We start from the raw sequence: 17,049 nt of genomic DNA, 5'->3' as shown, positions 1-17,049 counted from the left end.
ATAGCCTTTTTTTTCTACCAATTTTTTTTAGCTAAGAAAAGGGAAAGATTGTATAGTGGTACATCAGAGAAGCCTAGAGTGTTTCTGTGTTATAACACTGTCCTTTTCTTCTCTTTTTCTGTTTGTGTTTTTCTCTTGCTCTCTTTCTGCTGAATGCTTGTCCTAACAGCACTATTTCACTGATGCATGGAACACTTTTGATGCCTTAATTGTTGTTGGTAGCGTCGTTGATATTGCTATAACAGAAGTTAATGTAAGTAGCAACTGTTCATGCACTAAAAAGTAATTGCTGTCCTCAAGAAATACAGGAAATGTGACTTTTATACCCCCAAATCCTTTTTCACAAAAATATGTTTTATCCTGGAATTGAAGACCAAAATATTGGCAAACATGTTTATACAAGCTGTTATTGTAGAACTATAAGGCTGTACAACTGAACATGCACGCAGTATAATGAGGCGTAGAGTGATGTTTTCCCATATATGTTCAGAAAATATTTTAAAACATTTTATTTATAGAAAAGCAATTAAGCCTTTACTGCTATTTCATTTGAAGCCAGTAGTTTTCTTGTGTAGTTTGACTGAGATAATTCAAGCATCTATACGTTGCTTTAATGTCTCAGTTTAACAAGTAACCATTTATTCCATGTGAGGTTTGGCCTTGTAAAGTGATTTTATCATTTGTATCTTAAGAGGTAGTGGAAAAAAAGTAAAAAGAGTAGGTAAAGACTTCCAAGACATGGAAAATAAAGGGTTTTTTGATTTTTTTTTTTTTTTTTTTTTTCCAATACTACAGCAAATGCTTTGAAATCCAAATTACTTCTAAGATACTTTGAAAACTCTCTCTTTTTAACAGAGTTTTGATTAAAGGCCATTGTAAGTATAGGTATTTTAACAGAAATATAGGGAAATGTTGATTTTTGCCTACTTTCTGTATGAGTTGCTGATTTTAACAAGGAAAGCTGTAAAAAAGAAAAAAGATATTTGAAACATTAAAAAAAAAACAAAAACCACTAAGCTGTTCTGGAGCAATGGTCTCCATATTTACACGTTTCTGTAGTTGAGTTTTCAGAGGAAAGTGCCTCTTCTTTCTAGCACTTGTTATGAACTCACATAGGGAGACCATAGATGGTGAGACTTGGATCCAACTCAGCAGCTGAAAATACTTACTGAGCACACACTCATCAGGTGCAGTTAATGTAGTCCATGTGCTGCAGATCCTCTCTGCTCCTCATTCTCAGAATGAAATTATCCTCAAATGCCCATGAGGGTGCAGCATTCACTTATTCCCGTGTGTCAAAGAACAGATTGATCAGAGAAAGGCATAAATTTAAATAGTTTCTTGATATTAATCAAAGATTGCGTATTTCTCTACATCAGCCTCAGTTTATGAGCTGGCTCATAAGTTTCCTTTCCTCTTAACATAGGTTTAGTAACCTACATGCTAGAGATTTTTTTATTTTTCAGTGGGGACATTAAATTAAATAAGAAGTATGTAAAATCTTTCAAAAAACTTTGAAGTTTCTATTAATGCTCTTAAGTGAATATCTCTAATAACTTGCACATAATATAATTTCCAATATAACATAATTAGCAATATCTCTATCTAATATTGTAGAGAAGAAGGGCAGAAAAATTTTGATATACTCACAGCCTCAGTGGGGGCCATTGTCCAGTAGGTATTAAGCCCTATGTATTGAGTATTCTGAACAAATTTTTTAAAATACTCTAACATTAATCAACAGCATTATACAACTATAAAACACAAGTTTTAATTTAGCTGATAAGTATTCAAAGAGGAAATATGTGCCATGTGTATTTTTTTTTTTTGTATCTGTGGACTGAAGGAACCTGTGCTGTCAGTGAGAGTCCAATAGCACAGAATGGTGTTGTCCCAGAGACATTTCTAAGTAGAATTGCAGCTCATGGCTCAGATTTTTAAAAGCTGACTTGGATTTATTTTTTCCAGAAACGTTTGAATTTAGACTTTGAGCTGAAGTAATTGCATATGGCCTGCTATCTCAATTCATAGTACTACTGACATAAATATAATATGTGGGACATAAAAATGCTATTAATTTAGAGTAGCTTTCCCTAACAGCTGCAAAATGTACTTAACTGTGCAGCCACTGAAAAATAGTTTGTGTGTACTTTTGCAATCAGAGGTGATGCCCCTGTGTTTAGCCCTGTGTTTGACACTGCATGGACAGTGTTAATTTGGCAGCATTGCTTATAACTAATCACTGCTGAGCTCTCAGTGGAGATCGCGTATTGATCTTCAGCTACAGCACACACTACAGCAAGAACTGGCAGTGCATTTCTTAGTTTTTCATGCTGTGCTTAGTAAAGAAAAGGCTCATCTTTCATGTCTCCCAGTACTGCTCAGCAGGCTATTTGTGTACTAAGTGTTGTCTGTTTCTGGTCTTTCACTTTTTTGTGCTTTGTTTGTGCAACTGATGAATGTATTTCAATTTCGATATATTTCTGGGCTTGATTTCCCATTTTCAACATGAGTGCAGCGGACATTTTGAAAGTTTTTATGACTTTATTGTTTTTATTCTATTCATTTTTTCCTACTTCATTAGTTTTGGGTAAATCTGTATAATCCAAATTCAGTATTTTAGAATGATTTTCTGAATATTTTCTTCGGAAATGAACCATCCTACCCACTAACAGTGATCCTGGGAAATCCACAGCTCTGCTAGGATGTGCACAGGACTTTGTTTTCAATGATAGTGCAAGTACTGATGGAATGGCACCTATGACTATTCCAAGTATAGACAATACTTTGAGGGAGCTCAGCCTTGTTTGAGTGAGTGGTCTGCTCGTGCTGACTGCTAGCACTGATGTAAAAACAGATTGCACTGCAGTTGCAATTGGATGAGTGCAACCCTCTTAGTTGATCAGTGTAAATGAGGAGTTGAAAGTACCTAAAGTATAGAAAGACTCAAGATGGATTAAATATTCTTTTAGGGATGAATATATAATTTTGTCATGTGGTGGAATCAAATTGACCTTGTTCCAATATTTTGGCTGTGTACATTTAGACTAATTCCAAAGGCCAGCAATTTTTAATATGTTTATATCTAACCTGAGGTTTTCAAGTCAGTGGGTAGAACTTCTGTATATTACCTTGATTTTGGTATTCAATTTTGGAAATTAAATGTCTCCGCCTTGTTTTGTTGTTCCTATTTTTTATTTTTTTTTAAGTATATGATGCCTTGAGGCTGATTCTTCTGATCCAGTCCCATTCAAACACTAACCAGGAAATTACTGAGCTTTGAATATTCTCAGTGCCCATGAAAATCAGTGTATTTAACATGTTCAGCAATTTACAGGATTACTCAGCATCCTCAAGGTCTGGATCAGTGACCAGTTCCAAAAAGGAACCACCTCAGAGCAACATATATTTTGGCTACATTTATTTTCTATGATTTTTCTTTTGACTCTGTCATTTAATATCTCTTTGTTTAAACAGTTCTTTTTTGACCCTAATTGGTTTTCATGTTCATTTTATTTTTAGAAATTTTTAGAGGCAAGTATATTTAAGTAAACGTGTATATATGGCATAGCAATACAAAATTTAAAAACACTACTAAAACCTATGTAATTACTTTGGCTTTTTTGTAACCTATTGTTTTTAAAAGTTTCATGTGACACACGTGATCTTGTGTGGTCATAAAAATGGTTCCCTTCAAATTAGAAACAAAAAAGAAAAAGTGGTGGTTGTGACACACAGTAAGTGGCCAGTCCTCTCTTGGAGTTGAAGATACTCAAGAACATGAGAGAGAAATGGAAGTAAATTTGGAATTAATTATGAAGTTCTTTACTGAAATTCAGTCGTGTTTCAACCAGACCAGATTGTGATAAAATTATCTGCAGCTCATATTTGGTAATTCAGAAACCATTTGGATGACCAGTACTGGATGACTTACAGGCATGATCACATTGAAATAAAGTAGTAAATACAGAGGTTTTAATTCACATTTTTAAAATTTTCTTTTCCTTTACCATTCATGTGCTGCCAAAATGTCATGAAAGGAGCAGGGAGTTCACTTTACCATTCATCTGTGCAACCAATTGGGGAATAATATTATGCATGAATAAAATTCAGGTTCTTTGCTCAACGTGAGAGCACTGCTATCTTCTTCCTGATCCCCTCAGGAAAATCTATTCGTTTTGAGCTCAGCCTTGTAAACATGTGAGACTCATTCAGTGCTTACTCTACAGTTAACAGCTAACAGTGGTTAATAGCAATATGATCAAAAAGTCTGTCACAAAACTTGAATTGGATATTTTGTCATTTGGCAGGAAGGAACCAACCTGTTATCATCATTTTAGCACTGTGCAGTGCATAGCACTTGCATTGTGGTTGCAAGGCTTGCAGATGATGGGTCACTTTGTTAGGCTGCTAGTAGAGCTGAGATGGCTGGTGCTTACTCCTTCATAATTTATATCCACTTCCCTAAGACGTTTTGGAATCCAAGTTTGAACAAAAGCACTGCAGCTCAGTTTGAATCCCACTTTATCCATCAGTATCATACTTTAGATCTTGTGCTTTGCTGTTAATTAATAAGTAATTTATATTTGTTTAATACAGTGGAAATATTTTTTGGGTTTTTGTAAATAAATCTCTTTAAACCTAAGGGGTTTGCTTTAATTAGCATCAAGTGATGTGTAACCTACACAGTATTTAATTTGGAAGTAGAAGTAAATTTCGAAGCTGCTTCCATAAAGATGTATTAATACTGATAATTTAAATACTGTGCCATGGGATATTTATTAGACAGCCATGAGAATAATATCCTATGTCAGCAATGGATGTTAGTTATGAATTTAGTATCTTTAACAAAGGATGACGCATACTTTTTAATCTACTTCGAGTCACGTTGATTCCAAATTTTTACTGATGTGTATGAGCATTTGATTCAACAGGGAATTTACCAAGCACTAAGGCTGTGAAGAAAATTACTTAATAGCAAATTTGATTCCCAGTAATGACTGTCTGAATGGATCCTGTTTATACACATGTGCACACATATTTTACATGTTTCTAAAGATATTTTGGCAACCTGAATGCTTTCCTGTGTATGTTGATGTCAACACACATATTTGTCATTTGGATGTTTCCTGCAGTAGTTGCAATCATGATTGCATCATCAATATGTGTAAATTTGTTTAGCATACTCGAGTACACTTTTGCACAATAAGGAACAAGAGGCATTTGATCAAAATTGTGTACTAATATTCACTGTTTTGCACCTTGTTTATTTTTTTTTTCTTAAACACAGAACTACGGTTTGCTTCCAATGCATGACGCAATCAGTTTCACATCAGTCGCAGATTTTACACTGAGGCTTTTCCAAGGCTAGGATGGTTATATGGAAATATAGTTGCAATATGAAGAGTAGAAAGATGAGTTACTTTTTAGGAAATGTGCCAGATTTTTAATAAGCAGCAGTAAATGTGAGGTTAGCAGGCTGCAAACATTTTCATCTTTTGGTTTATCACTGGTCAGTCTTTTTTGAGGGTGAGCATTATCTGGAGGAGAAAAATGCTGAATTGAGCTCCAACTAAGATATATGTGTGTATGTGTATATATGCATACACGTGACTGATTAATGGCCTATTTGAAGTATTTAAGAATCGACGTAAAAGCACATAAAGATGAGGTGCTTTGCTGAAGTAGTCTCGGTGCAGCTGGCACATGGCTGACAGCATAGACAATAATTATGCTAGTCTCTGTTCTCTCTGTTCAGTTCTAATACTTCTACATAAAAATAATGTGCCACCTACTTGTGTGTGTACGTGTCAAGTAATATTACTGAAATTGTGAATAGGATTGTGTGTTTAGGTTTGTCTTTTCCTCATCTGTAGGAAGCAGACAGTCCTTGTTGTCAATGTGTCTATTACTGCAAATTGTGTTAATTTTAGTTTCCGAGATCTTAGTGTAATTGATGCCAAATACACACACCCAAATGTTAACTCTCAGATGAACATTTCCTTTATAAATAAATACAAATACTGTTTTCTTTCTGCTCTATCACTTTATTTAATCAGTTGAACTTTTTATTATGAGCCAAGCTGCTGTAATATCAGAGGGAAATCCCAGAGGGGATAAGAAATCAGATGCACTCACTTTAAAATGTCAATACCCAGGACGCTTGGCCAGTAATGGGCAGAAGTTGAATGTTCTCATCTCCAGTAAAAGAAATTCCTCAGGGACCAGGAGTATGTTTTTATTCTTGGTTTCCTACATCTATCCCTGTTCCAGCATTTTTGCACAATTTACCTTTTGTTGAAAAAGGTTTTTCCTGGCCTGCTCTTACCACTTGTGTATGACATCTGACCAGTGGCCAACAGCAGCGGGTCAGCCATTGCTTCAGGCTGTCAGGAATGCATAGGCCAAAGAAGCAGAGGAATAGGAATAGAAATGTACACAGGTATATTCAATTCCCTTCTGTCAACAACAACAAAATAAATAAAGGACTGTTAAATTTGTCGTTCCTGAGTACCTTTGGTAACACAGTTTTCATACAGTTTTGGTAATGCGATCTTTGTCTGCATTTTAAAAACTGGTTATTAAGTACATATAAAATGAGTAATACACAGAAAAAGTTTTTTTTTTTAAACAGATTCTTTCTTTTGTGAATTTATTTCAAAACAAAATCAAGAGATCTTAACAATGATCTTCAGTGGTTTTTTTTTTTTTTTTTTTTTTTTTTTTTTTAAGAAACTACATAAAGTCTGCAGGATTAATGTCTTCTTATCATGTTGTTATATATCTCATTATACATGGCAATACTTCTCCTAATTTATTTGGAGCCCAATTCTTCTTATATAAAAGCTGGTTGGAAATGCACCCAAATGCAAAATCCAGCGTTTTATTTCATTATTTTAGTGTAAGCTTCTGAAGGTACAATAATTTAATCTGCTTTTTTTTCTGTGAAACACTTTATTTAATTTTTGATAACACAAAATAATGCATGCAAATTAATCTGATTGCCAATAAAGGCTGTATACCTCAGCACGAGTCAGCCACCAGCGGTTAAGATGAAATGTCAGGTCTCAGGTGCATGAAATGTCAGGTGCAGAAGTTACAATGAAACCCTTTTTCTTTAAAAGTTTGAGATGATAAATTATTTCTGCACCAGAAGTCAGTAGCAATGTGTACCCTAGTACAGGTTTGTGATTGGTATAGGTAGACAGCTTTGTAAGATTGTTTAAGCATTCTGTGATGTTTTGGCATTTGTGATGTTTGTGATTATTACTCATGAATTTCAATTTTGATGATTTTATTTAAAATTGCTGAAATATGCAGGGAATTTCTAATGCAGCAACTCTTTCATTGTTAGCATTTTGTCGCTGCTTATAGAAAGGCTTACAAAGCTTAGAGGTGATCACTGATTTTACAAATTCTCTCCTTACTGAAGTGTAACAATGAGATTTGGGCTTTTGTTAACATTCATGCATTGTTTTAGTGTTGATCCCTAAAACAGTTTTAAAACTGTTTCAGAAAATACTGAAATTCTGGCAGAATGTTCATGTTTTAATATGTATTGCCTATAGTTGAACAAATGGGTGTTTTTCACTCATTAGTGCCTTTTGAAATGTTTATCGTATGCTTGGCCAAAAAAAAAAAAAAAATAGATACAGCAATTAGTCTTTTAATATGTACCACTAATGATTTGGCTTCAGTAGAGTACTACCAATTCTTAGGGCTTTTTTTTTAAACTATCACAGAATGACTTGGGTTGGAAGGGACCGTGAACCCATCCAGATCCAACGTCCCTGCTGCTCAGGGCTGGATCAGGCTGCTCAGGGCCCAACCCAGAGTGGCCTTGAATGCCTCCAGGGATGGGGCATCTGCAGTTTCTCTGGGCAAAGAGGCGTCCACTTGTGTGTATACTGCCTGTATTTTCAGAAGAATCATCTCCTTTCTGTTTCCTTTCTCCCCCTGGATCTCACTCTAGCTAATAGCAAGGCTTGAGATTTAACTCAGTGGCATTGAGAGGGTTCTCGATGCATGTGCAGTGTGTTGGAAGCAGCACTGAGAAGGCATCGTGGTTACTGCCACTATATGTAACCTCAGTTGTTGAAAAATGTCACTTTGAAAAGATGTACTTTTGGGGCAAGAGAGAAAGTCTCATCACTTGGATCTAACCTCCAGGAATCCATTCATTCTAGTGCTGTGAAGTTTTGAAGACTTTTCCATTCGGTCTGAAAGAAGCTGCAATGAGTGTCAGTGCACAAACAAGCGTAGACACTTGGCCCATGAAGCTTTTCTAGCTGCTGTACTTCATTGTCTGGCCATGTAGGGTACTGAGGCAGTTTCTCCAAAGACTGTCAGAAACATTATAAAAAGAGAAGTTTTGGCTCTGATCAAGATGTTGACGTGCCTCTCTCCTGTCTGTAACTCATTAATTGGTGAACTTTGCTTTGAAGGAACTCCTGATTTGATATAAAACCCAATTCATTGAATATGGTTAGATTCCAGCGATGAAATAATTAACTTTCAAAAAAAGCACAGCAGAGAACTTGAAAAGCTGATTTGACCCCAAAGCTTTGGTTTTGAGTTGTATTTAAGGCTTACTGCTCCATTTTTACACAACCTGCGGAAACTGAGGGCTAATTTGTTTGGCTTACGTGGGGACAGCTTTTAATTTTGTATTCAGTTCATATTGACTCTCTTAAACATGTCTTAAAGTAGCAGATTTAGCATGAGCCAGTCAATGTAAAATGCTAAACTGAAGGTTTTACTGAAGGCATTATTGTTCTGTTATGGAAGAATATAGAGTTGAAAGATGTTCATTTACATTTAGAAATGAAAAATGTCCTGTTTATGGTGAAGCTGCTTTTTTAATCTCTTACTTGATTTTAATATTTAATGTTCTTAATTTTTTAAAGCCAAAGCCAACTGAAACAGTCACAACTGATGAGTCTGGGGTAAGATTAGTAAAGTGACCCCAGTGGTTTTACCTCTACTTGAGTTTATTCTTTTTACCATGTCTCTATTTTCCACCAATTTTTTCTGTATTTTTCATGACTGTCCTATTACAAAGGTGTATGCACTGGTTTACATTCATTGTCAATGTATTATTGAAGTCTACTACAATCAAACCCAATATGATCCCTATTAACAAACCAGAAAACTTGGAAATGCATGTGATGTGTGAAGCATTTCTACAGGTCCTGTGTTTTTAGCATGTAACTTCATGTAACTTTTCCTTTCATATCATTCTTATCAAGGTGAAAAGGCCCTCAAGATACATTTTCCAATCTTACCTCTTCCACCTCTGCATTTGATGTTGTTTTTCTGAAAGTGTTGCATGTCTGTGTTTGTATTTGGTTTGACTTCTTCATGATACTCTTCAGAACTCCGAAGACAGCGCGAGAATCTCCATCACTTTTTTCCGTCTTTTCCGAGTGATGAGGTTGGTGAAGCTGCTTAGCAGAGGAGAAGGAATCAGAACTTTATTGTGGACATTTATTAAGTCATTTCAGGTTAGCAAAATTTATTTACATTTGCTTTATAATCATTTTGTATACCAGTTTTTATGATGCGATACATCGAGGAGTGCAAATAACATTTCTTTTGAAATTCGTTCTGTCCATGACTGCACAAAGAAATACGTTTACATATTAATGCTACCAGAAACTTCACCTGCTGCTTCCTTCTGTGAGTCCAAGGATCATTCACTGTCATAAAGGTTTGCTGCCACAGTGAGATTTCTGTAGTATTTCATAGAAAGCATTAGATATGCCTGAAAAAGGAATTTTTTTGTGAAATTAAAGGATTATTTGATTTGATGCACACTGATCTTACACTTTCACACATTTTATTAGGTGACTAAAAAAGAGGAATTTAATCTTTTCTTAGAAAGAACTGATTTCATACATAGATATTTGAAACCTTGCCCCTGAAAACTGTGATGAACATGAAGTTAATGTAATTCAATGGGATGCTGGCAGAATCAGTAATGTAAATAAAATTTAAAACTGCTAAAGTTGGGTTTTTCCCCTGGATTACTGACAGAAGGAATTTAAAATACAACAAAGCTCATATTCAGTGCATATGACAGATTATTAAGAGGTGATAACATTTCAAGCATGTACCTAGGAAGAAGAACCTTGGAAGAGCCTGTGGTGTACAGAGAAATTATTTTTGTGAATTGAAATGGAAATTATGGTGTGATATTAAAATACAATTCACCTGTCCCTTTTCTAGGCTCTGCCTTATGTTGCTCTTCTGATAGCTATGCTGTTCTTCATCTATGCTGTCATTGGAATGCAGGTAATTTTAGGTGTTTTTAGCACTCAACAAAAGCACAGTGCTGGCTACCCCGAGGCCTATTTATCAGGGGGTGCTTTCTGAAATGTTCTCTTGACAGTGGTGCTGTTTATTTGACAGAGCTTTTAAATTAATGTAGACATCTTTTGTTGACTGTGATTTCGACAGTCCAAAAAAGATAGGAGAGCTGGGTGTGTGCTTATAGTATCTTGTTTTGCTGAGAGGTGACCTTCCTCTTTCATTTACTGTGTAGCTTATTGCTATGCATAAATGCATGAAAAAAATACATGGCTTTTTAGTATAGATTTGCTTTTGGAGTAAGGCATTACAATAAAAAAGATTTTCTTTTGATCCCAAAGTGGTAAGGTTCCCAAACCAAGGGACCTGCATGTATGCAGAGCACAGCAACATTAATCTCTCCTAATTAAATAACGACTTCCACTGTACTGCAAGAGGATTTCAATTAATTATTTTGGAGAGAAAGAGTGCTTTTTTTGACCAAGGAATTACAGTTTAATTTTGGAGTACATTTTCACCTCTGGCTGGGACAAGGTGCTCAGACTCCATTCTCTGACTTCCATCTTTACATCTGTCCACCTAGATTCGAGATTTTCAGGACAGCAATCATTTCTTACTACAAGTTTGCACAGTACCTATTGTAATGGGGTTTCAATCCCATCAAAGGACTATAGGTGCCAAATCAAAGCAAATACATAGTCATCTAAAATACAAAAGGAAATATTGATGTGATAATGATTTAATGATGCCAAATTAAAATTAAGAATTATCTTGTATGGATGGATTATTTACTACATCTACATTATCAGGAAAAATATAAGGACATTAGAGAAAGTACATGTGTGTTTTACATATGTACTGAAGCTGGTCTAGACTATAGGGACCACAGTTTCTGAGAGTATGGGCCATTAAGATGAAAGTAAAATCTTGTTTTTCTGTAGGTGTTTGGAAAAGTGGCCATGAGAGACAACAATCAAATAAACAGAAACAACAATTTTCAAACTTTCCCCCAAGCTGTGCTGCTTCTCTTCAGGTGAGTAAACCTGAACTCTCACTTGGTGCATTCACATTTTGGTGGTCCAGGAAAAATGTCTATAGAACTTGTTCCGTGGATTTGCTCTAAATGTGTTTCTAAGTTAGAAACAGTTCTGTCAGCCCATACTGTCTGCAACTGTATACTGAGCATCCACTGGATTCTAATCAGGTGCTATAGGCCTGAAGTCATTACAGCTCTTGTGAAACAGCTCATTCATGGAGGAATTGTCTTCCAGTGCAGCCTGAATAGAGTCAGTCCTGATGCTACTGTGCAGGTGTTGGGAAAAGGAAAAATGACTTTGCTCTTGTTTTATTCTTAGGAAGGCCAATCAAGCTAGACAGTTTGAAAAGAAAAAAATGAAAAGCTGTTGCAAAGATGGAAAAAATAAACTGTTCTTTACATTTTATGACGAGATGGTGAGTGGTGGGTGTAATTTGCAGAAGGAGGCATCAGATAAGCAGTAGGTGAAAAGTTCTGATGGTACAGGTAGCTAAATTCTTGATATAGGTGATCCTGGGGAATTATGGAATCTCCATCACTAGAGAGGTTAAGAACAGAGTAAACCTGTGTTGGGAGTTCTGAAAATGCCCTGGAGCAAGTGGAGGAAATGATGTGGATCAGGCATGCCTCTAGGGGTGTTGATCTTGATCTTGTGACTCTGGTGCCTGTGAGTCTGTATCTCTACTTGGCTCCTGCATTTTCTACCCTGTTCTAAAAAGAAGGTTCTCTTTTTCAGCAGACAAGTTTGACAAGAAGATCAAGAGATAACAGACATAAATCAGAGCTAACAGAGATATCAAAGCCATGTCCTAATAAGTAGATATATCAGCATGTCATAACGTGGAGCACAGAAGTAGTACAGCTAATAGTGCTAAGCAGAACTGACTGTACTGGAGATAGACCAGTGGACAGAGTTCTGTGATCCGTTTGTGTGGATCATTCTGAATTTATAAGGTGGATGCCAGGAGAACAGGGAAAAGGAGAAAGAGGGCACCTGTATTCCACCACACAGCTCTGTCACTGCTTGGTTTCATTCAGGCCTTCTGCTTTGCATGTTACCTGACTCGACCGAAATGATGTGACATTTCTTCCACACTCACTGTAGGTCTCAGACAAAACTGAATTAATGTGTGGGATAAGAGGAAGGAGTTCTCCATATGCATATCACAATGAAGATCAATGCTTTATAGACAGATTTATACTTTCGTGCACAACAGCTGCCCTGCAATAGCTATTTAACTTGTAAATCACGGCTTGGGGTGCAAAATTGTCACATGCAAGCCTTTCTGGTGCATGAGTGTGCTCTGTTAGGTCTAAGCTTCTCATTTTTGAAATCCATCCTATAATTTTTAATTAGTTCCTACTCTGAGGTATTTATGATCTGTTTTCACATTTCTACATGTACATCTCCAGGCATTTTGTTGGAACTTAACAAATTAATACATCTTTAGTTCATGTGATCAATTAATACTTCATTTCTCTTTGTGATTTTATTAAAGGTGTGCAACTGGAGAAGCTTGGCAGGAAATCATGCTGGCATGTTTGCCTGGAAAACGTTGTGATCCCGAATCTGATTATAATCCAGGGGAAGAATACACGTGTGGAAGCAATTTTGCCATCATTTACTTTATCAGTTTTTATATGCTTTGTGCATTTTTGGTGAGTTCAGCTGGTGATTATTATCAGAAATAAGTTTTGACTTCTTGAATTTCTTCTGAAGTAAAACAGCAGTGCAGTCAGAGAACGATGTAGAATCCCATATCTAAAATATTTTTGCAAGGATTTATTTTTCGTACATGCCCCTAGATCCTGTATCCTATACTGCACACCAGCAAATTCTCATATACAAAATATCCTTGTGACCTCAGGCCTCCCTGTAAGCCAGAAGTGGTTGCTTGCACATTTGAAAGCTAAGGTGATCATCTTTTCACCAGCTATTATGTCATGTCTGTTTTTGGTAATGCCATTAAGTGTCATTAATAATGAAACTGCAGTTCATTTGACTTAATAATGCTATATCAGTATTATTTAAGCTTCACAGAATTTGTATGTGTCTCTACAGGTGTGTTCCAACTGTGGCACAAGATTTAAACTATAAACTTTCTTCCTAATCCTAATAATGGCATAATTAATTATTTGTTCTACAGTAGTCTCTGAAATACGTTTTTCCCCATTGCAGGTGCCTTGGCCGGTTGATTTGTTATGTTCACAGTTCTGTTCTCCTGGCAAAAGGAGATTGATTGAACAGACTCCTGAACCACTGTAAACATAACTGTTCAGTGTCATCTCTTATGTTAATGAAACATGCAGAAATCTCATTGGCGTGTCACTGAATCTTATGAATACAAATATGCAATGTGTCACTCAAATGTTGTATTCTTTGGTCTGGCCAGTCAAGGAAGAGAAACAAAAACATTGAGCAGCCTATGTCAAAGATTGAGTACTGCACAGCAGAATCATACTCTTCTCATCTGGTTGCATGATAGAGTTCCAATTGGGCAGTTAAATTTTCAGCAAGTATTTTCTGTGATATTCTGTAGTATTTGCCAAAAATCATTATTTATAAGATGAATTTATTTAAGTGCTTGAATTCTGCACCTCCTACCTTATACAGTTATTTATTGAAAATATTTGCGCTTCAAAAAATTAAATGTAGACATGTATTCTTAATTGCTTTTTAGATAATAAACTTATTTGTGGCTGTCATTATGGATAACTTTGACTATTTGACACGTGACTGGTCCATTCTGGGTCCTCATCATTTGGATGAGTTCAAAAGGATATGGTCAGAATATGATCCTGAAGCAAAGTAAGTTAAACCATTTATCTGGTAGAACTTATCTGTTAAAAATAAGAATGCACTGCTTGAAAGCAGAGCACAGTATATACTTTGAGAACGTATGTATATTTGGTAATTGATGTGTGTTGGTTCTAGGGGAAGGATAAAGCATCTTGATGTGGTTACATTACTGAGACGCATTCAGCCACCACTTGGTTTTGGCAAATTATGCCCTCACCGAGTGGCCTGCAAGGTAGGTTCTGCTTTTTTCTTTGTAGGTTTCTTTCACTGTTTAAACATTCATTTGTTCAACTCTACCAAACACTTGTGTCTGTACAGTAATTCTGTTTATTCACAAGATCTCCACTCTAGTTTTCCCAGTTTTCTGCAGGCTTGACTTAAACCAGCAATACCAGTGTCATTTCTCTCATTGTAATCATTTGAATTTATTGCCAACATAAAATTCTTGACAGAGCACCAAAATAAAAGGAGTTGGTCTGTATGTTTGTCATTAGTCTTTTATTGTGATATATATGAACTAATTCAACCCAACATTGACGGTGACCCCGTTTCTGGTTTCTTTTAGATCCGAGGCAGAAAATGGTACTTTACTTTAGTTCACAATTTAGTTTTCATAAAGTATTTGTCCAGGTGCATTCATGGAACATTTGGCTTCACATGAAACATAGAATTGACCTTGAAGGGAAGAGAAGGCATGATGATAAGCCTTGCAGAAATGAATAATATCTAAATAATATGCAGAAATGAGTGAGAAAACTGAAAATTAACAGAAATTTAAAATAAAGTAAAATTTGTTAGGCACAATGTGTAATTTGTATGACAATTACATTTTAATATAAAAGTTGAAAAGCTACTCGAAGTTGCTTTATTATATTATTTAAGGAATTCAAAACTACGGGTGTTCTAGTTTTAGCAGTTTCAGTAGGAATCAGATTGCACCTTAAAGGATCCTCACAACAGCACTGTGCTTTGAATTTACTGTATTTGTATTATGAATAGCCAAACTGGTATATGAAACACTAGGGTCAAAAGAAATGCCAAAACCCATGAAAACTATTGGGTGTTCTAGCTTTGGTAGAAGCATCCAAGTCATTAGTATCAGAAATAGGTGATAGTGGTGTTTATCACAGACAGCTGGGATAGAAGGCTCAGTGTTTTTTGAAGAGTTCCATAATGTTGTGTCTCTCAGTGGTATTATTTGATTCTGTCACCTTTTCAGAAGTGAGAGTTACAGAAGGTATTTTTTCTTTTTTTCAAACAAAGTGTTTTCTTCTCCTTCACAGAGGTTAGTAGCCATGAATATGCCACTAAATAGTGATGGAACCGTCATGTTCAATGCTACTTTGTTTGCTTTGGTTAGGACTGCTCTAAAGATAAAAACAGAAGGTAAGGTTCCTATCTGCCAAGCCCTTATTGCACTTGTCAGAAAGTGCAATGAGGAAAAACAAGAAATTATTACTTTTGTTGAACATGAGTAAGGCTCCTTAAGTCTCAGTGGGTTTGCTTTGGTTTTTATTCTGTTTTGCTGAGAATGATTTGTTAGAAAATAAAGGGAGGCCAAAGCCTAAGCAGTCTTAGAAATTATGGCGTGCTTTTACTTGGTCATTTAAAAACAAGTAGCAGTTATGTAACAGGAGTTGTACTGCTAAGAATGAATGAGTTCCCCTTTCTACTCAACCAAGATGCTTCCTCCTCACTGCTCTTTAACTTAATACCTTGGATCCCACATTAGTGCAACTGTGGCTTTTGCAGCCTTGAAGGTGACATCCCCAGGTTGGTGGAGACTCGTTATGATGGGGCTGAATGGGTTTCTGTAATTTGCATCAGAGGGAAAAGCCTTGAAAGTGTGTTATGTTCAAGGGAATTTTGCCTTTCATTTTATATATTTTGTCATTATTTTACTTTCATTTCTTCCTGTTTCATGTCTTCTGCTGTTCTCAGTAGAATTTGAGTTCCATTGCCAACAGTACACAAATTAAGCCTCCTCAAGCAACACTGTGGCTAAGAATAGCACTGCAAAAGATGCTCAGCTGAACCTGCAAGCCTGCAAAGTTGAGAAATTACTGTGAATAGACCCCCGCCCCCCCCCCCCAAGGGAAAAAAAGCTCAGCTTTGGATAAGGAAAGGTGAGGCTTGCAGAGTTGTCATGTGCTGCACAATTTATGCAGAAGTATTAAGGAGTGACAGAGTAGAGCCAGAGTAGATCTACAGAGTAGATCTGTTGACCTGAAGAACTCCAAACTTGAAAGCCCTTAGAAGTTCATCCTCTTACACCTTTTCTTCTCTTTAATTATTGTAGTGTTCTTATCTGCTACTCCATGGAGCTTAGGCTGCTGCTCGCAGTCTTTATCAGTCTTTGTACAGATACAGCTAATTAATATCCAAAGGATCATTAATTGCAGCTAATTTAAATATAATTGCCATCCTCTATGTCTCTATTTTGTTGCCACAGGTAACCTAGAGCAAGCAAATGAAGAACTTAGAGCAGTTATAAAGAAAATATGGAAGAAAACTAGCATGAAATTACTCGACCAAGTTGTCCCTCCGGCTGGCGGTCAGTGTGATAAATTTTGCTATATGCTCTTTTTTCTTTTTGGCCTTTGTAGATTGGTAGGAATTAAAGAAATAAAATCAGTAAAACTTGATAATGTCATTAAAGGACAACAAACAATAATAGCAAAATAATACAGAGACTGCTATATCCTGTTACGTTAGATAAAAAATGTAGGACAAATTAATACAACTTCCTTAGATCAAAAAGAAAGAGGAAAATGTATTTAATGTTTATTTTCTTGCTTGACAAAAAAAAAAAAAAAAAAACCAAAAAACAAAAAACCCAACCTAATTAGACCTAAATTTAGTCTTAATTTCAAGTTATTCAGTGGAATAACCTAAAGTAAGTTTT

General features: G+C 35.9%; 1 protein-coding gene across 1 annotated transcript in view; it reads left to right on the top strand.

The window, feature by feature from the left end:
• CACNA1D (calcium voltage-gated channel subunit alpha1 D) overlaps positions 1-17,049 on the top strand; it is a 164,536-nt gene that overhangs the window by 127,967 nt on the left and 19,520 nt on the right. The window contains exons 32-41 of the mRNA XM_042880189.1: positions 170-253; positions 8,907-8,945; positions 9,375-9,503; positions 10,228-10,293; positions 11,250-11,341; positions 12,844-13,003; positions 14,026-14,153; positions 14,280-14,376; positions 15,428-15,530; positions 16,597-16,698. Coding sequence (XP_042736123.1) covers positions 170-253; positions 8,907-8,945; positions 9,375-9,503; positions 10,228-10,293; positions 11,250-11,341; positions 12,844-13,003; positions 14,026-14,153; positions 14,280-14,376; positions 15,428-15,530; positions 16,597-16,698 — 1,000 coding nt within the window. The remainder of the gene's footprint in view (positions 1-169; positions 254-8,906; positions 8,946-9,374; positions 9,504-10,227; positions 10,294-11,249; positions 11,342-12,843; positions 13,004-14,025; positions 14,154-14,279; positions 14,377-15,427; positions 15,531-16,596; positions 16,699-17,049) is intronic.

The sequence above is a fragment of the Lagopus leucura genome, unplaced genomic scaffold (assembly GCF_019238085.1).
Source record: "Lagopus leucura isolate 7727_CA_CO unplaced genomic scaffold, USGS_WTPT01 Super-Scaffold_100026, whole genome shotgun sequence".
NCBI lineage: Eukaryota > Metazoa > Chordata > Aves > Galliformes > Phasianidae > Lagopus > Lagopus leucura.
This window is presented reverse-complemented; position numbering and strand designations above follow the sequence as displayed.